This window comes from Podarcis raffonei, chromosome 5 (assembly GCF_027172205.1).
Source record: "Podarcis raffonei isolate rPodRaf1 chromosome 5, rPodRaf1.pri, whole genome shotgun sequence".
In the NCBI taxonomy this organism is placed as follows: domain Eukaryota; kingdom Metazoa; phylum Chordata; class Lepidosauria; order Squamata; family Lacertidae; genus Podarcis; species Podarcis raffonei.
In genome coordinates, this window is record NC_070606.1 from 94637354 (window position 1) to 94660504 (window position 23151).

The 23151-nt window shown below is 48.1% G+C and overlaps 1 protein-coding gene across 2 annotated transcripts in view; it reads left to right on the forward strand.

Moving 5' to 3' along the window:
* Positions 1 to 23151, forward strand: part of CLCN2 (chloride voltage-gated channel 2) — a 79681-nt gene that overhangs the window by 40621 nt on the left and 15909 nt on the right. For both annotated transcript variants that reach the window (XM_053390698.1, XM_053390699.1), the window contains exons 3-15: positions 5651 to 5782; positions 6463 to 6591; positions 7106 to 7239; positions 7485 to 7562; positions 9195 to 9273; positions 13105 to 13230; positions 14423 to 14507; positions 14840 to 14941; positions 15819 to 15903; positions 17120 to 17275; positions 18212 to 18281; positions 20058 to 20168; positions 22896 to 23109. In XM_053390698.1, the coding sequence (XP_053246673.1) occupies positions 5651 to 5782; positions 6463 to 6591; positions 7106 to 7239; positions 7485 to 7562; positions 9195 to 9273; positions 13105 to 13230; positions 14423 to 14507; positions 14840 to 14941; positions 15819 to 15903; positions 17120 to 17275; positions 18212 to 18281; positions 20058 to 20168; positions 22896 to 23109 (1501 nt within the window). The remainder of the gene's footprint in view (positions 1 to 5650; positions 5783 to 6462; positions 6592 to 7105; positions 7240 to 7484; positions 7563 to 9194; positions 9274 to 13104; positions 13231 to 14422; positions 14508 to 14839; positions 14942 to 15818; positions 15904 to 17119; positions 17276 to 18211; positions 18282 to 20057; positions 20169 to 22895; positions 23110 to 23151) is intronic.

Consider the following 23151-nt stretch of genomic DNA (forward strand, 5'->3'; position numbering starts at 1 on the left):
GCACAGAGCAGGGGCAGACCGGGAACTTCCTCTGGCACTGCTGCCATAAGCTTCTCTTCCAGGCAGGCTACATGGTTGCTTGGTGGTGGTGTCTGTGATCAGCAAATGGGAGCTGCGCCGCGGTACCCATGGAGCAGCTCCTGGTAGTTGCTGTTTGTGGGACATGACCTTCAATGTGAGCGGGAGCTGGGGGTGGCCCAGGGTGGGCTCTGGGGAGAGACTGTGCCACGATGTCACTGATATGGAGGGCTGGCTGGCTACCGAGCCAATTCAAACTGATTTGACGTCCTCTTTCCCCCTTATTTTCACACATTGTGATGTATCTCTACATTGCAACGTTTAGCTGGCAATACATCACGATGTTGAAAACCTGATATTGCATAGCCCTAGTAGGGGCCCAATCATGGTTAGAGAGTTTAGAGTTGAGTTGCAGTGATGTGATCTAGAAGTAAAACAGCAAGCTGGAGAGTCAGAGCAATGTCTGAGAGCAACATTTGATTTCTGTTCAATTCCACAGCTGTGGCTATGGGGAAAAAGGCCTTTTGGAGGAGTTAATGCTGTGAACCCCTCCACTGTAGGCTCAGGTTGTATATATGTATAAATAAACCATAAATTATGTAGACACCAAAGTCTCTGCTGTACTTGTGTTCCAAAAGGAAACATAAGTGCCTGGATCCCCTGGAATCTTGCACCACTCAGAGATTGGGGTAGTGTGCAACACTGGTGTCAGAAGTGGGATTCGTATTTCCTGGAGGAAGGGCCTGTGAGCTGGAGGGAGGAACAGCAACATAACTGGAGCAGTTCAGGTTGATGATCCAGCAGCAAAGCCCAACACCGGATAGAGCAGCAGAACTAGTGGTTCAGTGAAATGAAGCAGCTGCAAGCAGAATTTGTGAGAAGCCTCCTTGGAGAGAAAAGTGTGGCTCCAGGCGAGGTGGAAACCCTGCCTGATGAGATGCTACAGGGGGTTGAAAGTGACCCTGGAGCCCAGGTGGAAGACACCCAGGTGGAAGAGGTGGCTGAAGAGATCCAGAATGTGGATGGGCAATTGAGGGGTTGGGACTGCGAAAAGATGCGGACGGTAGCTGAAGGAAAGACGCACCTCAGAGAAGGGTGAGCTGGCTGGGGCCGAGGAGCCACTGATTGATTTCTCCATTCCCTGGGAGCCTGCTGTGGAAGATGGGGTGCAGCTGGAAGAATTGGAGGTGCGTGTGAATGTGCAAGAAGAGGGAAATGACGGTGGCTTACTTACTGGAGGAGAAAACACAGGGAAGTCTAGACACCTGCATGCATGCACCAGAGGAGCAGCCAGCTCCTGCTGACTTGGTGCAGGAGGAGATGCAAAAGCACTCATGCATGAGCAGGAGGAATGGAGATGTGCATGAATGTGCAGCAGAGGAAAACACAGAAGAAGCTGGAGGCCTGTGTGCATGTGTCCGAGGAGCTCATGCTGAATTGGGTGAGATTAACCCCCCCCAATGACAAACCAATGACAGCATCTTAAAAAGTAGAGACATCACCTTGCCAACAAAGGTCCGTATAGTTAAAGCTATGGTTTTCCCAGTAGAGATGTATGGAAGTGAGAGCTGGACCATAAAGAAGGCTGATCGCCAAAGAATTGATGCTTTTGAATTATGGCGCTGGAAGAGACTCTTGAGAGTCCCATGGATGGCAAGAAGATCAAACCGATCCATTCTGAAGGAAATCAGCCCTGAGTGCTCACTGGAAGGACAGATTGTGAAGCTGAGGCTCCAATACTTTGGCCACCTCATGAGAAGAGAAGACTCCCTGGAAAAGACCCTGATGTTGGGAAAGATGGAGGGCACAAGGAGAAGGGGACAACAGAGGACGAGATGGTTGGATAGTGTTCTCGAAGCTACCAGCATGAGTTTGACCAAACTGTGGGAGGCAGTGGAAGACAGGAGTGCCTGGCGTGCTCTGGTCCATGGGGTCACGAAGAGTCGGACACGACTAAACGACTAAACAACAACCCCCCCCCCCAATGATTTAGCCCTTTGCGTTCCCCAAGATGGCCTTGTGCAGTGGGGACCAGTCTCTATACTGGGTGCAGCCCTTAAGCAGGCCCCAGCAGGAAGGGACACCCAGGGTCCCGTGAGTTTGGTGGGCAAGAGCCACTGGGATGGCTACCTGCCCATGAGGAGAGGTTGGGAGTAAACAGAGAGGGGCATTCTTGGCAACGGACTTGCATGGACTGGGTCGGCTGATCCTGAAGAAGCTGCCCTTTGATAGAGACTTGTGGTAGGACTTTGATTTACAGTTTGGGCAGGGGATAAAGTGGACCAACCCAGGGGCAGCAAATGGGAAGATTTTAATGTCTGACATTTCACTATATTTTTTATGTGCACTGTGGGTTAAAGCCTCAGTGACTAGGACTTGCTGATCGAAAGGTCAGCGGTTTGAATCCCCGCGGCGGGGTGCGCTCCCGCTGCTCGGTCCCAGCGCCTGCCAACCTAGCAGTTCGAAAGCACCCCCGGGTGCAAGTAGATAAATAGGGACCGCTTACCAGCGGGAAGGTAAACGGCGTTCCGTGTGCTGCGCTGGCTCGCCAGATGCAGCTTTGTCACGCTGGCCATGTGACCCGGAAGTGTCTCCGGACAGCGCTGGCACCCGGCCTATAGAGTGAGATGGGCGCACAACCCCAGAGTCTGTCAAGACTGGCCCGTACGGGCAGGGGTACCTTTACCTTTACCTTTATAAGCTGCCCAAAGTGGCTGGGGAAACCCAGTAGCGTGTGGCTACTGAAACTGTTTTGGGACTAGAGTGTGAATTTGGGGGTCTGATCCACAACCAGAGGAGAGGCCAAGGAGAAATCGGCTCCAGAAGACTGAGCCTGTGATTAGAGCCCCAAATTAGCTGTTGATCTGCATGGACTGAGAAGTTTGTGAAATCCCAAGCCAAAGAGTCATGCAGGCAACCCAATAGTGATCCTTCCTAAAAAAAATTGCCCTTGCTTTTTGCATGTCTGCAACGATGGGAACTCTTTGAAGATTTTAAGGAATTGTTTCGATAACTGTGTGTGCACCCAGATAACTGCTTTGCACTGCAGTAGCCCAAGGCAAAGGATGAGCAAGGTTTTGGGGTACAGTCATACCTTGGTTCTTGAATGGCTTAGTTGCAGAACAAATCGGCTCCCGAATGCTGCAAACCTGGAAGTGTTCCAGTTTTCAAAAGTTTTTCGGAAGCCGAACGCCCGATGCGGTTTCCACTTGAGTGCGGGAAGCTTCAGCAGCCAATCAGAAGCTGTGCCTTGGTTTTCGAACAGTTTTGGGAGTTGAATGGACTCTCGGAATGGATTAAGTTCGAGAACCAAGGTACCACTGTACAGTGGTGCCTCGCAAGATGAAAATAATCCGTTCCGCGAGTCTCTTCGTCTAGCGGTTTTTTCGTCTTGCGAAGCAACCCTATTAGCGGATTAGCGGCTTAGCGGCTATTAAAGGCTTAGCGGCTAAAAGGCTATTAGCGGCTTAGCGGCTTAGAAAAGGGGTGGGGGAGCGGAAAAAAATCGCAAGACTCGCAAGACGTTTTCGTCTTGCGAAGCAAGCCCATAGGGAAAATCGTCTTGCGAAGCGCATCGAAAAACGGAAAACCCTTTCGTCTTGCGAGGCATTCGTCTTGCGGGGCACCACTGTACTAAGTTCTGGTACTGAGGCTTGCATCCTGGGTTCAACATGTCAGAACTCCCTATTTGAGGCTGCCAAATGTGTAAGCTGCTCTGGGATGCAGAACTGGGACTGTGCAACAAGGAGAAAGAAGAAGGCTTGAAGAGCTCTTGTTGGACTGGAACTTGCCTGAAAGGAAGGAGCTGTTACCATTCTGGTGTTGGGTTAAAATAGTAATTGTGTTTTATTATCAGTTTTTGGCTATGTGTGTTCTAATGCCTGTTGTTGATTTTTTTACAAGGAAGCTGTTTTTTGCTGTTTGTTTGTACAAATGGGGACAGATGTCTTGTTTGGGGGGGGGGAAATGTTATGGGTTTTGGGTGTGGAGGAACAAGCTGTTTCTTTTAGCAAAGCAAAAAAAGAGAATATTGGCGGGGGGTGGGCAAGGAACTGCATTTAGGACAGCTCTCAAGTCTCCACTGGAGGGAGCTACCGGTCCGCACTGATGCTAATTGTGATTGCTTCTAGAGAAACCAAGCACTGTGGCTGACTCCAAAAGTAATGTATTGAGGAAGCCCTTTATGTGAGCGTTAGGGGACACACGGGTGCATGTTTGTGTGGTTATGTAACAAGCTTTCGCGTAGAGTTCCAAATTGGCGACAGAGTCTTGTGTTCCAGTTGGCCGAGGCAAGTTTGCCAATCATTGTTCAGGTTGACTCAAATCTTTTATTTGCGGTTCTTAAAATGCAACTCCTTATTCAAACTCATTCATGGATTCCACCCCCCACCCCACCCCCGTACGGGCTGGTGGCTCTGCTGAGACAAGAGGTCCCTTTTCAGATCTTGAATGTGTGTCGTTACTCGAATCAAAACAATTTAGTTTCATGGAAACGTCTAAAAATATAAATGTTTTCCCTCCCTCGCCCCCCCCCGCCCCCTAGCTTGAAAAGTAACCGGAGATTTTAAAAGAGTAAGGAAAGGAAAGGGAGCCAGCTTTGGGCTGCTGAGTTTGCACAACACCCCAGCAAACTGCAATCTAAGGATTAGGAGCAAACAACATGCTTATTTGTGGTATACACCGTTGTGTTTGCAGAGGCTTGGCACGTCTCCGTCACTGTGTGTTCACGAATTGTACATGTGGCAAAGATCAGTAGCTGAACACGTGTGCTGGGATTGATGTTTGAAAGCCACTTAACGTGTACAGTGGATTGGTTTTACTGAGAATCTTGTTTAAAAAAAGTTTTTTATTTATACTTTTCAAATTTATACATTTCATTAATTTTACGATCCATCTAACATTTCAAAATTTGACTTCCTTCCCCCTCTTTCTACGGTTCGTTAAATTCATTTTTTCATATCTTCTGCATATCCAAATTAATTTAGTTTACTCATTTAATTACCTTCTGTAAACATATACTCTTATAAAACTGCAGGTTATTACAATAATCCTGCTAATGTTTTAATCTGTTTACGATTTATCTGTAAATATTCAATAAACCATTTCCGTTCTTTTATAAAGAGTTTGTTATCTTGATATCTTATTCTTCTGGTAAGTTTTGCCATTTCTGCATATTCCATAAGTTTTTCCCTTTGCTGGGGCTTCTGCTTCTTTCCATTTTTGAGCAAGTAGCATTCTTGCTGCTGTAGTAGCATACATGAATAAATTTCTATACAAGTTAGGTAGTTCCGTCCCTATGATTCCCAAAAGAAAAGCTTCTGGGTTTTTTAAAATAAAAGTTATTTTGAACATCTTTTTCAATTCATTATATATCATTTCCCAGTAAGCTTTAACCTTGCCACAAGGTAAGGTAAGGTAAGGTTTTACTGAGAATCAAGGTGGGGAAAGGTGCTCTATGTGCCTCATGACCAAGGGGGGGGGGGGTGCTTGGGAGAGGGTGTGCAAGGCCCCCCCTGCACCCGCTGACGCCATGTTGGCAGCCCCAATTTATACAGAAAGCATTTTATTTATTTATTTATTTATACATTCGTGGCCCTTGATTTCCATCCTCTCTCTCTTTCTCTTCTTGCAGTCTGCACTGTGCGGTGCCAAAAGTTCCTCATCTCCAAGGTGGGCGAGGACTGGATCTTCCTGATCCTCTTGGGGTTGCTTATGGCCCTAGTGAGCTGGGCCATGGATTTTGCCATCGCCACCTGCCTGCAAGGTAAGGAAAGTGCTGACACACGGTGACATCGAGAGGAAGGCTGGTGCTCCCCACTGTCAACTGGATGGGCCGGCCGGCTGCCCCAGGCCACAGGGCTGTGAATTGGCTGTTCTCCATGGGGTCCAAGGCCCTTGGCATGAAAGGGAGGAAAGCTGGAGTCATTTTAAGGAAGGAGGAGACTAGTGGACCAGATAGCAAATGGTAGAACTGGAGGAACAAAAGTCCTGGGCAAAGAGAGAGAAATTGGGAAACAAGGGCATAAAGATATAGAAGTTTTGCCTGCATACCCCTTTTCTACTGACTTCAGTGGAGCATCTTTATTATCCCCTGAATATTTACCCTCATCCTTTCTCTTTTAAAAGGACCCCAAGGGTCATTTAATTCAACCTTCTGATCTCAACATGCAGTCCCCCATCCAATTTGAAAACCTACTGGCCCTAGCTTAGCTTTGCAAATATGCTACCAGTTTTATTGCTGCACCACTAGGAAGCCAAGATATTAGGCTTGGTCCTTAGTTGATGCAGCTGGAGTGGAGAATGAGCATCACCTGCAAAAATCCCACCTGCTTTTTCCTTTGGCCTTCAGCAGAGAGAGAGGATTCTCACCCCGGGCTTACCAGGCAAGAACGTCCCCCTTGCACGCTTTGCAAAAGTACCCTCCCCTTTTCTGTCTCTGTGCAGCCCAGAAGTGGATGTATGGGGGTTTGGATGCCAACATCTTCCTGCAGTACATGGCCTGGGTCACTTACCCTGTGGTCCTCATCACCTTTTCAGCCGGCTTCACTCAGATCTTGGCTCCGCAAGCTGTAGGTGAGTCCAGGGATAGCGGATTCCTGTGGGGACAAAAGGTATCATTTCCAAGGGGCTTATGAAAGCAACCTTTTCTGCCAGAGTGTTTCTCGCCCCACACCCAATTCATTTTGTGCTCAGGTCTGGAGGGGCACCAACATTATCTCTGCAAAAAGCTTCAGTGTTCCAGACCTTGGAAATTTCCGTATTAGACTTTCATTTCCATGTGAACTGGCTGAATCTGATTTACTTGCACACAGCGTGCCCTGTTTCTAACCAGAGGGACAGAGCAGAGCAGAGGTCACTTATTTTGCAGTTGCAAGAGCAGGGGGTGGGAAGCCTGTGGTTCTTCGGCTGTTTATGGGCTTCCAACTCCCATCATTTTGAGCCAACATGGCCAGTGGCCAGGGATGATGGACACTGTAGCTCATCGGCACCCGGAGGACCACAGCTTTCCATTTATTTCTCTGTATACAGCTCCCTCTTCTTGTCCCTTTCTCTCCCTCCATCCCTTTGTCTCTCTCTTTCTCCCCAGGCTCTGGCATCCCCGAAATGAAGACAATTCTCCGGGGCGTGGTGCTGAAAGAGTACCTTACCCTCAAGACCTTTGTGGCCAAAGTGATTGGCCTGACGTGCGCCCTGGGCAGTGGGATGCCCTTGGGCAAAGAGGTGAGGGGGGTCGGGTCCAATGGTGCTGTTGAGACACGGCCAGGTGGGGCACACAGGATGGGGCAAGACTGACCAGATTGAGGACTTCTTGGAGAAAGAGTTCTGGGGGTTTGGGGGCAATGGGAGATGTCCCCCTCCTTGAACCTGCTGCTTCTGCTTCTGCTTCTGCTTGATTCCCAAAGGATCTGTGTGTCGTGGGGCAGGTACGGCCACCTTGCTGACTCCTCTTTCCCTTCCCCACGCAGGGACCATTTGTCCACATCGCCAGCATGTGTGCCGCCCTCCTCAGCAAGTTCCTCTCACTCTTTGGTGGCATCTATGAGGTGAGACGCATGGGGTTGCAAAGTGCTGAGGTGTGAGGATCTCGTGGAAAGCCCTCTGACCGCAGAGGGCCTTCTCGGTGGTGGCGCCCTCCCTGTGGAATGCCTGTCAGGGACTGGACTGAGAAAGGAATGGTGGGAGCCGCTTCCCAAGGGCAGGAGGACAGTATTGGTTTAGAACAGTGGTTTGCAGAGGGATATAGTCCAAAGGGGGAACGCTGGGAAGTCCTGGGGCTAGAAGCGCAAACACCAGGAGAGAGACAGCTGGCAGATTCACTGTCTTTGGACAGCGTTTCTGACCCCCCTTCGCCTAGGACTAGATGGGCTCTGAGAGTGATGGAACAGAAAGCACAGTGATAGCAAGCTCAGCTTACCCCTGATGTAGGAGTGACGTAGATTAATGGGGACGGAGGGGGTAAACTTTTACTGGGAGCAACGCCATTTTTTTTAGAGAGATAGGCATTCCTTTTTCTCTTGCTGTGATTATGAAAGAAACTCTGGTAAATAATAGTAATAATAATAATAATAATAATAATAATAATAATAATAATAATAATTTATTATTTATACCTCACCCATCTGGCCGGGTTTCCCCAGCCACTTGGTAAGAACGCTCCTTTTGTTTGATCTTCTTAATCACTGTCACCGGGGGAGGGATCTCATTTCCCGTAACCCGACAACGTTCTCCCATCAGATGTCAAGGAGATAAAGAACTACAGACTTTCAAAAAACTTTCAAAATCTTCTGTACCTGGAAGATTTTAACATTTGATGTTTTAGTATGTTTTTATATTTGCTGGATGCCACCCAGAGTGGTTGGGGGAAACCCAGCCAGATGGGCAGGGTATAAATAATAACATTCGTATTAGTATTAGTATTATTAGTATTAGGGTTGCAAGGTGCTGAGGGGGTGAGAGAACCAGTTTGGAGAACTTCTGGGCAGAGGTTTTTGCTGCAAGAGTCAAGAAGCACAGGAGACGTATCAAGCAAGAGCTTTCAGATGGTGGGGCAAGTTTTTCATTTCATTTTGTTTTAAATTTATTAAGGTTTATCGAGAAAAATACAAAGCTTTATATCTTTTCTCTTTTCTTAACCAAACCAAAACTTTTATCTAGATACAGTAAAAAAACACAAAAGGGAGGAGAGTGGGGAGAAAGAAACAGAGAAAGAAGAAAAAAGAAATTTTTTAAAAGATTAGGAATTTGGTTAAAAGAGAAAGACAGAAAAAATAAAAGAAAGAACTTCCAATTCATCATCTGTCTGCTATATAAAACAATATTTTCTTCATCCAATCTAACATAACTCCCAACAAAGCCACTTTCTATAAACAAATGTTGTCTTCAATCCTCAAGTCCAGATATCATTTCTTTTTTGCGCAAAAAGTCCATGAGAGGTTTCCAAGCTTTAACAAATGCTAACAATGGCTTTTCTCTGATGAAACACATCAATTTTGTGGGGCTAGTTTTTCAGGGGTGCCACGGCGCCGATTCTGAATGGGTGCCCATTGCTTCAAGTTAACCTGATTCTTAAAGAGCTCCTTCTCTGAAGTAGACAAGTGGAAGTCACCCATCCCTTCAGACCGCTTCTCTTTGTGCAACTCCTCATGGATTCTGTGCCCTTTGGGCTTCTTTTGCAGAACGAATCCCGCAATATTGAGATGCTGGCAGCTGCCTGTGCTGTGGGTGTTGGCTGTTGCTTTGCTGCTCCGATTGGAGGTAAGGGTACCAAAATGGTCTCTGAGTATACAAAGAGTTCCAGGTCCCTAGTTTTGTATATTAAAATTAAATCCAACCACAAATGGTTTAGTTTTAGAATCATAGAGTTGTAGAAGTGGAAGGTACCTTGAGGATCGCCTAGTAATTTATTAACATCCCCCCCCCCACCTTAAACATGCATCTACTCAGATTTCAAGCCAACCCCACCTAAAGTCTGGTGGGTAAATTCTTTAATGGGCCAAGAAGTGACTGACTTTATGCATAAGCAGATCAAGCCAGACTGAATTACATTGTGCATTATGTTCTGAATCGCAACCCACCTTGTGACAGATCAGAAGTCACCTGGAATACATTCCTCTGCTTGTCCCAGAATTTTTTAAGAAGGTCAATCAGGCTATTTCAAAATCAGATGGTTGCTGGCCAGTATAGACAAGTTTGTTGCCTGGAGGATAGCTTTATACAAGCTAGGAGTGAGAAAGTTATGTATGGGCTTTTTTTGGGGGGGGGGGTTAAACTTAAAACAGTGTGGCCTGACAAGGCGCTTCCCCTTCCCACCGGCAATCAAAATGATCTGGTGAACTTCACAATTTCAAATTTTGAGAATTTACAAGGCTGAAAGTGATATTTTAACTTGCACTCTAGGATTGCCTTGTTTACTTTTTGTGATTTATGTTGTGATTTGGGGCTGGCTACAAAAACACACACGCACCCAAAACCTGAATGAAAGTGTATCCACATCGAATGGCCCTGAGAGATGTGTGGAGTGACCTGGAGAAAACAGTTTCCAAATCTTATTACTAATATATGCATTTTTATGCACACACATGCTAGGGAAACGTGCGCATAAAAATGCACACACTAGTGAAAATAACGTGCACAAATTCATGATACGGGGGATTTTTTTGTGCAAAATTATGTGTGTGTTAGGCTATATCGCATACAAAAATAGGTAGGATAATTTCACAGTGAAATGCAGGTTAATTGCCTGGCTGCCAGCTTCCTTCTCAGTCTCAGTGTCACCCTCATAGAACAGCAGGGAGGAGGACAGTGTTGAGTTGGCTCCTCTGCCTGTCATTGGCTCTGGCGCCACCTACTGTTCGCCTCCTTGTATCCCACCCTACCAGGCACAATGAACACCAGCCTGTGAGAGCTCCTGCCCAGAGCATTCAGTTCCAGCTACCTAAGTGCTGTGGCCAGTTGCAAATGGATACGTGGGAGGATACGTTTCTGAGGAAGGAGTGCCCCCCAGCTGACATTCTCCACCAACCTCTCCTGCTTCCTATATCTCTACAGAGGGAGCAAAGAGTAGGAGCTGTTTGGGAAGGGTCTGCTTTAGAGGGTCTGGAGAGAGAGAAGAGTAGGGACATCTTTCTCAGCTGGACCCCCTCTGGTTGGGGAGGTGAACCCTGGCAGACAATGTCCACAGGGTCACGCCCCTCTCCCAAAATGTGTCTTTGCTTCTGCTCAGTGCAGAAATGAAGCCTAAAAGTTATTTCACCCTAGTCCTAGTTATGTGGGAGCTGGCTGTGCTTAAGGACTGAGAGAAATAGCACTCTGCATGCACTTAAGTGCAGTCTCTTCTTCAGTAATGCCAAAAAATGGAGTCTGGGGCCTAAGCAACACCCAGAGTGGCTGGGGAAACCCAGCCAGATGGGCAGGGTATAAGTAATAAATTATTATTGTTATTATTATTATTATTATTGTTATTATTATTATTATTATTGAGAGCTGGGGAGCCTAGCCTCAAAACAAGCCCTCTGAACCATAAGGATTGGAAAGGAGCAATTTGTATCCTCCTTAACTGGGCTGAGTAAAGGGTTCTCCATCATTTGATCCCTGAGTATTTTGGGTTTTCAGGTTATATGCTGAGCCAGAGCTTAGAGAGTTGGACTTGGACCCAGGAGACCGGCGCTCAAACCTGCGGTCAGCCACGAGTCTCACTGGCTGACCCTGGGCCAGTCCCCATCTCTCTAGGCCCGGTCCACCTCACAGGGTTGTTCTGAGGATATAAAGAGGGAGGCGAGGGAGAGCTGTTGTATAGTACCCTGCGCTCCTTGGATAATAATAAGTGCAATTACTCAGTGCACCGTGCAGCTGATGTGAGCCTTGGGTGGGGTTTGGGGTCGGGGCAAACCCTCTCTCAAACTGCAGGCATAACTTCGTTTCCTCCTTCCCCCCTTTTGCTGCGGGCTCCTCCCAGGCAGTCCTTCCTGTGCATCCTCTTCGCCGCTGCTTTTGCTCTTCTAGGTTGGTGCCTGGTGTCTGTGTCCCTTTCCGTGTTGGTTTCTGTTGTGAGCAAAGGCTTGGTCTGTGTATCTGTGTGTGTCTTTCCCTTTCTGCCAGCTTTCCCAAAAGAAATAAGGGGGGGGGAGGCCCTTTCTCATTTGCCCAGATAACAGCTGCATACATGAATGGGAGTTTCCTGTCGGCGTGTGCGGAGGTACAAGTTCAAAAGCCAAGCGAAACCAGCGGATGGGGGGGGGGGAAATGCCCCACCGCAGGGAGCTTCTAAGTGACTAAGTGGCCCTCCATCCAACCTGCTTCTCTCTTTAAGAGGAATTCAATCCGCAGCAGTTGCAGGAAGGAAGGGATTGAATTTGCTGGTGAGCGCAAATAAAGAGAGAGGCTTCCAGGCAGGGCATTGTACAGCAGTAGTTAAATCTGCAAAGGCACACAGCCACTCATTGCATGAAGAGCCTGAATCAGGCCAGTGGGCCATCTCGTCCAACATACTCTTTTCACAGCAGCTAGCTGGATGTCTCTAGCAAGGAGGACCTGAGAACAAGAGGCCTCTCCCCGCTTGCATTCCCAAGGAACCAATATTCAGAGGAAATACTGTCTCCAATATTGTGGCCAAGAACATGAGGTTTTTTTCCCCTAATTCTTTTTTGAAGCAATCAAAGCTGGTGTCCACCACTCCATCTTGCAGGAGCAAATTCCAGATTCTAACACAACAAAATTAATAGTTGCCATCAAGCGCTTTTTCCAGAAAGAGGGATTCTAGTGCCATGAAAGAATTCCTGCTGTGCATGAGGGTTCAGTCCCTCATACCTCAACTTTCTCCCCCCTTGTTTCATTTTGCTGACTTCTAGCAGTAGAGGCAGGGAAGAACACAGCCCACGTTGGGTTGTATTGGCATGTTCCCGGAAAGCCAATGGAAAGAGAGACCGAGTTCTGCTAACTCCTGTCTCTTGTAACATCTCCTTCCACCCTCAGGCTGGCACCATTTTTGTGGTCTCCTGCTTCCAAGCAACAGTCGTGGTGATGCAGGACAAGGGAAGGGGGAGTGTGGTTGGGTGGGGTCCCACTAATGCGGGACAAGGGTTCAAAAATGGAGATTATTGAGGGGAGAGGAGGCACGGGACAGGAAGCGGTATTATATATAGTGCCCCATGCTGACCACTAGAACAACGGGGGGCTGCCTCTTCTTAGCCCAAGATTCATCCTTGACCACCCCTGATTGCTGCATATCAGTTGTCCTTGGGCCACCTTGCTTGCACTCTCATGCATGTTCATGTGCACAAAATCTGCCAGATTTTCCACAGCACAGCTGCGGCCTTTGTCTATTCCCAGCTCAGTAATCCCCAACTTGAGGGAGCTGGGACTGGACCTGTCGTTGGATCAGTAGTTGTGCCAGGCTTCCAGCACCAGGTAGATGCAGCCTCTGTTTTCCATTCAGTGCTGGACATGTACTGCATTCCCTAACTCTATGAGTTTGGCAAACTCAGTCCTAGGAGGATAACCCTGGTAGTGGTTTAGGGGCCTCGTGTGCATTGAGTTTAGAACCCTCTGGTGGCTCCCAGACTCTTCCCTCTTCTTTGTGTCCATCAGGTGTCCTCTTCAGCATCGAAGTCACGTCAACCTTCTTCGCCGTCCGCAACTATTGGCGTGGCTTCTTTGCCGCTACCTTCAGTGCTTTCATCTTCCGGGTTCTCGCTGTGTGGAACAAGGATGAAGGTACGGCCCCTGTCTTCCTTCCCAGACAGGAACATCTCCAGTGCTTGCTTCCAAACTTGTCTACTTTGGTGGTGAGGCCAGGGCTGGAACAAGGGAGCGCTGGGGTCCATGCAGAACTGGACATCTCTCTTGACCAGTCATGATGACCCCTCTGCAGAACTCTTGAATCTATGCAGCCCAAAAATCAGGAATCAGAATAACTCATTCAGCTTGCATTAAAAAGAAAAAAATAATAAGTGTTTTATGCCTGCCTGCCTGCCTAAAATCAAGACAGCAAACTGTCATTCTAAAAATACAGAACAAGAACTGTCAGAAGATAAATCCAATCAAATACAACAATGTCCGGGCTTGCACATCATGAGGAGCCATAGTTTGTTTTGCATAGTTCTAGCAAACTATGCAGAAGTGGCAAATTGACAGCAAAATTAAGAGAATCTAATGATGAGTGTTTTACTGAAGAGTGTATGCCTTTTTCAGACAATTTAAGGAGCAGAATTTGAGCTATGAGCAACAGAAGTAATTAGATTATAATATTGTGGTTATGATCTGCTAGATAGAAGATAGGGTGCACCAGAAGGGGAGCAGGGGGAAAACTCATTGGAAAAAATAAGGGAAAAGATGGAATTGTGTTGACTGTATATGTTAAAAATGTTGAAACTTAATAAAATATAATTGGGGATTAAAAGAGAGAAGCCATGGTTTGTCTTAAACCATGGTTTAATTGTGGGCATGGCTCCCCTACTCCCCACCTAAAGCATGCTGTGTCATCTGAACCCTGGCCACCGTTTTATTCGTTTCATCCAAACTGTGAGTGTAGAGCCAGAAATACGACAAGCGCAAACGTGCCATGGTTTGTTTAGGGTTTTTTTTTTGGGGGGGGGACAAACTATTGTCTGGGTTCATCTGACACAACAAGCCATTGTATAGTTTGTGTGAGCTGGGCAGCAGGCAGAAGGCACGTTTGCAAATATACCATGATGTAAGGCAAACCATGGTTTATTGTGATGCATGAGGAAGACCAGCATTGTCAGTTCTAGATCCGTTTGTAACAAAATCCATAATGGCTGTTTCAAAAAAAAACCAACGTTGTGGGTTCCTAGGGCCAGGTAGAGAAGCCTAGCGGCCACATCCCCCCCCCCTCTTGTCCTAGAGATGTGAGATTAGTCGCCCCAAACCCTTCTCTTTCCCTCAGAAACCATCACAGCTCTCTTCAAAACCCGCTTCCGACTGGACTTCCCTTTCGACCTGCAGGAGCTGCCGGCCTTTGCTGTCATTGGGTGAGTCTCGTAGGGTTTCTCTGGCACCACCCCACACTTCCCTCCCTCCCGGCAGGACCCCTCCTCCCCACACTGAGGCCTTCGGTGTAGTGGTTAAGAGTGGTAGACTCATAATCTGGTGAACCGGGTTCGCTTCCCCGCTCCTCCACATGCAGCTGCTGGGTGACCTTGGGCCAGTCACACTTCTGTGAAGTCTCTCAGCCCCATTCACCTCACAGAGTGTTTGTTGTGGGAGAGGAAGGGAAAGGAGAATGTTAGCCGCTTTGAGACTCCTTCGGGTAGTGATAAAGCGGGATATCAAGTCCAAACTCTTCTTCTTCTCTCCTCTTCAGGATCGCCAGTGGTTTTGGCGGGGCACTCTTCGTGTACTTCAACCGGAAGATTGTCCAGTTCATGCGCAAGCAGAAGGCCATTAACCGGTTCCTCATGAAAAAGTAAGACACGGTGGCCGCTGGACACATGGGTGCCTTGTCCTGAGCATGAGTGGGGCCCCAGAGAGGGCAATGGAGGCCCAAGGGTGGCTTAGTCCAGCTGTGTAACATTTGGGGTCAGGCTGGAGATGGAGGTCTGAGGCCCTTTTCGTACCTACTTCTGAGTTGATATTTGCATGTTTTGGACTACAATTTCCATCGTGCTGGCTGGTGCTTATGGGAATTCTAGCCCAAAACCTCTGGGGGACCCTGGCTCAGAAGTAGTCTGATAAACTAGGGAGGTTCCTATGTGGGTGAGTGTTGGGCGCATTTTATTTCAAGTGGTGGATGCAGCCCTGTATGAAATGCTGCAGAGAGTACACTGTTCTAATACCGCTTCCACCCAGCTGTGGGGAAATTGTGGCTCGGGCGGGGGGTCCCTTTCCTGCCTCTCCCCCCACTCGCAAGTGCCTGAATCCACTTTCTATGCACGAACAGTCGCAGAATACTGACCTCCCCTGGTCCTTAAGACGGAAGCCTGCTAATCCGCCAAGGGGCAGCTGCTTCCCAGCCTTGGGGAGCATAGTTGTGCCCGCTGTTTGTCTGTTTATTATTATCACCTGTCACATTTACATCCCGCCTTTTCCTCCCAAGGAGCTCAAGGTGGCGTTCTTGGTTCTCCCGCTCCTCATTTTAGGCTCACAACAACCCTGTGAGGTAGTGTTGGCTGAGAGGCAGTGACTGGCCCAAGGTCACACCCAGGGAGAACTTTGTGGCCGAGTGGGGATTTGAACCCGGCCATAGTCCAATGCTCTAACCACTACACCACGCTGCCTCTGTTGGGGGGACGTGCAGTGGGGCCACTCTCTTTTTTTAACCACTGCTGTCTGTGACCTTCCAGGCGCCTGCTGTTCCCTGCTCTTGTCACGCTTCTCATAGCAACACTGACCTTCCCACCTGGCTTTGGGCAGTTCATGGCTGGGCAGGTAATTTGTAGCTCTTGAACATTATTATTAGTAGTAGTAGTAGTAGTATTTGTTAATTGTATATACCACATTTATCAAGAGATCCCAGGGTAGTGTACAGCATTAAGAACACTTCATGTAGCATCAATAATAAATATATAGCCATAAAAAATAATAATAATGGTCTCTCCCCTTCCCTTGACTCACCTAAGAAGAGTAACTTGCAATTCTGGGCTGAAGGTACCCTGTTTATTTATTGCTATGATCCACTTACAGGCCACTTAACTATCTGTAAGATAGTTTAATAAGTACCAGGGAGGGGGATAGAATAAACCTCTGCATCAAATGATGTGGGTGGCAAAATACATAAATCGTATCCATAAGCATAACGTAACATAAATAAAACCAGGGAGAAGTACCGGGCAGTATAAGGTAAGATTTCAAGCCACTCAACATACCGTACTTTTCTGTGTATAATACACCCCCGTGTATAACACGCCCCCTATTTTGGGGGACTCAAAATTAAGAAAATGGGAGGTGGAGATTCCCCGAAGTTGTTGGGGGGGGGCAGAGTTCTTGAGCTTTTTTTCAGGGGAGATGCCAAAAAGCACTCACCCACCAGACTCCTCTGTCTCATCGCCAAATAAAGCAGCAAATAGCCCGCCCAATTGCTGCAGCGACAGCGAATCAACAACAGCCCTTGCCGCAGCCACCAATAACAATCTCCAACTCGCGGCAGCAGCCACTCCCACGGCCCCACGATGTATAAGACGACACCTAATTTTGAACATAATTTTTTAATTTAAAAAGACAGTCTTATACAGTAGAACCTCGGCTTACATTACCCTTGGGTAACGTAAACTTGGGGTTGCGAAAACGTCAAACCCGGAAGTATTTTTTCTGGGTTTGGTCGCATGCTCAGAAGCACTCGTGTTGCGCCGTGTGCATGGGCAGAACAGGCACCTCTGGCTGCGGAAACCTCAGGATTTGACTGGAACTCCAGAACACATCCTGTTCGCAACTGGAGGTACCACTGTACATGGAGAAGTACGGTACATGCCACCGTTCGCCCGGTGTCACTTCGTTTCACACAACTGCTACAACATTACCTCTGTCCCTAAGGAAGACTGTGGTGTTATCCTATTCAGTTCTGTAAACACATGGCCAGAGCTTACTCTTGCGGGCAGGCATGGCTCCCTTCTCGCCCCCTGATTTCTTCCTCTTTTTCGCCTCTCAGCTCACACAGAAGGAGACACTCGTGACCCTGTTTGATAACCGCACGTGGGCCAAGCAGGGCCTGGCTGAAGAGTTTGAGTACGTGGGCCCCTCCGAGGCCTGGAAGCACCCACGCTCCAACGTCTTCGTCACCCTGGTGGTCTTCATCCTCATGAAGGTGCGTCGCCCTTTCCCGTCGCCCCTTTCTTCCGGTCGAATCATATGATTGTAGAGTGGAAAGGGACCCCCAAGGGCCATCCAGTCCAACCTCCAGCAATTCAGGAATCCTGCCCCTACAGCCATCCCTGGCTGGGATCGAACCGCCAACCTTCTGCTCAACTACAAGGTGCGCTTGACCCATTGTGCCACTGAAGCTGTTGCCAGCTGCAGGGAATCGCAAGCAGTACATGGCGAGAGCTGCTTAGGTCCTGCTCGAAGGCTTCCCATTGGAGAATATGGATGGCCACTGAGAGAACAGGATGCTGGACTAGATGGGCCATTGGCCTGATCCAGCAGGGCTTTTCTCAGGACCACGCTGTCCGCAACATCCATGAACAAGAGCTTTGCTGGTTACCTTCCCAGGACTCAGCTGGGCTGAGTCACCCAACAGTTGCCCCTGGGTCTTCAGGGCTGTGGTACACGAGACGCTGCTGAGGGGTCTTGAAAATGCAAGCATATCTTCCGTTTCCTGCCCACCCTCTCCTCTCCTTCCTCTCTCCCTTCCCCCTGTACTAGCTGATTGCTTAAGTGCTGGAGTCAAAACAGCATCTTCTCCCTTTGCAGATAAAACCAACCAGTAGGGAATTCTGAGGACTTCTCCATTTCAGACTGCAGCTGGTTCTTTCAACCACGCTGCTGCAGATTAGTCCCCAGGCACTCGGGTCTCGTTTGCTGGTTCCCAAACTTCCCCCAACAGGGACTGTTTGAAAATTGCAGAGGTTTTCCTGCCTGTTGTGGGAATTGTAATCTTCAGTCTCTTTTTCTGTCCTGGGGTTTGGGCCCTTCTCCTCTCTTCTCTCCCCCTCCCACAGCGCTTCAGCACAAAGAGGTCACTAGGGCATTCCTGGTTCTCCCCTCCTGATAACGGGCACCTGTCTCTTTGTCCTCTCCCCAGTTCTGGATGTCAGCCTTGGCCACTACCATCCCAGTGCCCTGTGGAGCCTTCATGCCTGTCTTTGTCATTGGTGAGTAGGAGACCCCGGAACTTTCTCTGTGCTTCTGTGCAATGGCCCTTAACTCTTCCCAGAAGAGGATCAAGCAGCCTCCCTTGGTGGCCAATGGGAACGGGGCAGAAATTCATGCCATTTGCATTTTAAAAGTGACCCAGCCTAATTCACACTTGCCAGACCAATAAGCTGAAAACTGAAACGCAGCCGTCCTTCAGAAGTTGCAGTTCTGCAACCAATGTTTGCGTGTGAAAGGTGCATATAGCGGTGAAAATGATTCACATTTTGCACACAAAATTCCATATGTTGGGATAAATGGCACAAAATTACATATAGTCAATGCATGCAAATTTTTATATGAACTTTGTTTAAACAAAAAAATAGGCAAACTGAGTTTCCTAAGTTTGGAAAACTGATAGACTGAGAGTAACCAAAATTGACAAATATTCACCCACCCTAGTGACCACTTTTGACTAAAGCTATTTGTGGTGACAAGATTACCCATAATTCCTTTGTGCATGCTGAATAGCCGTTTCTACTCTTGTTTGTCCTGGTCCCAAGCCCTATATCCCCCTGTTGCCATCTCCTCTGTGGGTTAAAAAAACAAACAAACCACATATGGGGTTTTATTTTACTTTAAAAAAAATTGGGGGGCCAAACTTAAAGAGCCAGGAAGATTTGCTGGCAGGGACATGGGCATCGTAACTTCTGCAAGAACTCAAGTTGCCTGTGGCCTCTTGGTGCCTGGATTTTTGCACATTTTTTATTGTTTTCTATACATATTATATTTATATACCGCCTTCTGCCAAAAGATCTCAGGATCTTGTGCAGTTCACAAGATAAAAGTGCAAATAAATAGTTTAACCAGAAGCCACGTCACAATACCCGCCCCCCGCACAAACACATTTAAAAGGCCGTAGCGTAGAAGATTAATCAGCCAAAGGCCTGGTTAAAGAGGAATATTTTTGCCTGGCACTTAAAGGTGTGCAATTAAGGCGCCCGCCAAACCTCCTTGGGGAGACTGTTCCCCAAATGGGGAGCCACTGCAGAAAAGGCCCTTTCTTTCTTTTTCTTTTTTTCAATATGATTTTTATTAAATTTTCTGTTTTACAATTTCAGATAAACATTTTACTTACTTAAGATATCACTGACTTCCCCTCTTCTCTTTCCATGGTTCATTTTGCATATCTTATATCCCTGCACAGTTTACAAAAACTATATGAATCGGTTTTCCATTATTGGATGTAATAATGGAAAACCGATTCATACAGTTTTTGCAAAATATGCAGGGATATAAGATATGCAAAATGAATTTACGCCGTTGAATTTATCTTAATTCTGCCAGTGTTTTCAGCTTGCACACAATTATTTCCCGTATATTCATTAAACGTTTTCCAATCGTCTTTAAACTTATGTTCTTCTTGTTCTCTTATTCTATGTTAAGTCTGCAAGTTGTGCATGTTCTGCCATTCTTTTTTAGTTGGGATCTTGCTCATTTTCAATTTTTGGACTAACGAAACAGGGGCCGCAGTTGTTGCATACATAAATTTTCTGACACCTGGGGATTTCAGTCTGAATTATCCCCAACAAAAGGACCCTGGGGGTGGGTTTTTTTGGGGGAGGAGGCCCTTTCTTGTGCTGCCACTCTCTGGACCTGACACGGAGGAGGCATGCAAAGATAGGCCTCAGATGATGATTGCAGAGTCTGGGTGGGTTCAGAGTGTTCCTCTGCTCTTCTTCCAACCATACCTACCCAAATCCACCTTTGGACTCTGCCCCTGTCTCTCTGGGCAGGTGCGGCCTTTGGGCGGCTGGTGGGCGAGAGCATGGCGGCATGGTTCCCGGACGGCATCCACACCGACAGCAACATCTACCGCATTGTTCCCGGCGGCTACGCAGTGGTGGGTAAGAGGCAGCTTCTCTTGTACCATTTCCAAAAGCTGAGATGTTCAGGTGGGGTGGGCACTCCCTCGTCGAAAGAGGGTCAGGGCGCGGTGACAGGAGCCCAGATGGATCAGACCAAAGTCCACCTTCTTTTCCCACGTTGGCCAACCTTAGGGGCAGCCCACAAGGAGGGCTTGAGAGGAATAGCCCTCTCTGGCTGTTTTTGGTTCCCTAGCAAGTGGTGTTCAGAGCTGCACTGCTTCTGATCTTGGAGACAGTGCATGTCTCCTTCTGTAATCCTCATAGAACTCTAGCCCAGTGGTTGCCATTAATTTGATTCTGAATTGATTTTAGAATTGAATTGATTTTAGAATGTATTTCAATTAACTGATTGTGATTTTATGTAAACTGTGTTGTTTTTACTGTTGTTAGCCGCTCTGAACCCGGCTTCATCTGGGGAGGGCGGGATATAAATAAATTTATTATTATTATTATTATTATTATTATTATTATTATTATTATTATTATGCCAGTCGCAGCTGAGAGCTACTGATAGCCTTATCCAATGTGAATTTTGACACTCCATTTGACTGTCCCATGACCTCTTTGGCACAGGAGCCTTTGAGAGTGATAGGAGCTGAAACATTGCTTCGGGTCCCTTCCTCTACCACCACCTCTGCCAAGAACAGGGTGACATAGTGGTTAGGGCCTGGGCACCTCCTGGTGAAGAAGGAAGGATTGTTAAGCTACTCTGGGAATGATAGCTCTGTGAGGGGGAAGACGGCTCTCCTGACAACTCTCAGCGCCCTTAGCAGAACTACCACTCCCAGAATCCTTTGGGAGACATCATGACTGTTTAAGGCGGCATCATCATAGTATAATGCAGGCACAGGCAAACTCGGCCCTCCTGATGAGAAACTGGAACGTGTCCAGAGGAGGTCAACCAAAATGGTCAAAGGTCTGGAAACGATGCCTTATGAGGAACGGCTAAGGGAGCTGGGCATGTTTAGCCTGGAGAAGAGGAGGTTAAGGGGTGATACGATAGCCATGTTCAAATATATAAAAGGATGTCACATAGAGGAGGGAGAAAGGTTGTTTTCTGCTGCTCCAGAGAAGCAGACACGGAGCAATGGATCCAAACTACAAGAAAGAAGATTCCACCTAAACATTAGGAAGAACTTCCTGACAGTAAGAGCTGTTTGACAGTGGAATTTGCTGCCAAGGAGTGTGGTGGAGTCTCCTTCTTTGGAGGTCTTTAAGCAGAGGCTTGACAACCATATGTCAGGAGTGCTCTGATGGTGTTTCCTGCTTGGCAGGGGGTTGGACTTGATGGCCCTTGTGGTCTCTTCCAACTCTATGATTCTATGATTCTATGATGTTTTGGGACTACAACTCCCATCATCCCTGACTACTGGTCCTGTTAGCTAGGGATGATGGGAGTTGTAGTCCCAAAACATCTGGAGGGCCGAGTTTGCCTGTGCCTGGTATAATTTGTGTATAATGTGAATGCAGCCCACGCCTCTGCCTCTCCTTCTGTCACCATGGACCTTTCCACAAACTGCAGCAGTCCAGAGGTTGGGAGTGGGGCCTTTGAGCAGAGTGTGTGGAAGCTCAGACGCAGGGGCCAGATGTGGCCCTCCAGGGCCCTCAGTCGCTCAAGCCTCTCCGCAAACCATGCCCTCCATCAGCCCTGCTTCACTCTTTCCTAGAGCGTCCCCCCTCCCAGCTGAAGCTCTAATAATTCATATTGGTTGCCTGGGTTAAGAACAGAGGGGGGGTGTAAAGTAGCTTGCTACGTGCCCTCTGTCTTTGAGCTCTTTGTTCTCCTACTTTTAAGGCTCGCCAGGTTCTGGGAGATGGGTGGTCCGAAATTTTGCCAAGGCCAAATTTGCATGGGTTGCCCTGCCCATGTTTGCCCTTGGCCCCACCCATCCCTGACATGTGGCCCCAGAAGAGAGGGAGGGCGTCGGTCTCCAAAAAGCATTTCCTCCCTTTCCCTCCTAGAATGCATGAGGCCTTGAGGTGTGGCATTTCCGCTGGGGGTGCCTCTAGGCTCCCAAGAGACATGGTGAGAGCTGGGCTGGGCTTGGCATACTGCATCCGACTTAGCCTACTCCTGCCTGGTCTTTTGGGGTGGCTGGGTGCTTTCTCAGGCTCTTACTTGCCTCTCTCCCCTGCTTGCTCTAAGACCTCCCCGCGTTTCTGTCAGGATGCTGTCAGTGGCTCCCAGCTGGTTGCCCAGGAAAGTATAAAGACAAGGGAAAGTTTATTTCAGTGTTACAGAGAGAGGCTATAGAACCCAGCCTCTTGGGTAGTGTCGTTGTCCCGAGCAAATCTCCACCCCGTCTCTCCCACTTCCTCATTCGTCTCCTCTACGGGTGCTGCTCCATGCCCTCTGTCTTTGAGCTCTTTGCTCTCCTACTTGTAAGGCTCGCCAGGTTCTGGGAGATGGGGGTCTGAAATGCTTTCTAAAGACACTGTGTCAGCCAGCTTCTGCTCCGGTTCTGCCTCCTCCTCTCCCATTATTTCCCAACTTTCCCCCTCATCTGCCTTTGAGCTGGGACCTCCCGAAAACCCCTGTTGTAAATCCATACTGTCTTCCTCTTTCTCCTCCCTGGAAGGGTCAGGATGCGGGGAGGCGGCCTCCACCATTCCTCCTCCTCCTCTGCCTAATCCGTGACAGTTTTCGAAGGACCTGAGCCGACGGTGCCCTTCACACAGCTCACTCCCGTGCTTAACCCCCTCCAGGTGCAGCTGCGTTGTCTGGAGCCGTCACTCACACCGTGTCCACAGCGGTCATCGTCTTTGAGCTGACAGGCCAGATCTCCCACATCCTGCCGGTCATGATCGCAGTGATCCTGGCCAATGCCGTGGCCCAGAGCTTACAGCCCTCTCTTTACGACAGCATCATCCGCATCAAGAAGTTGCCCTACTTGCCAGAGCTGGGTTGGGGACATCAGGAGTAAGTGTGCCTCTGTGTGTTGGCCTGGTGGCTGTCAGGGAC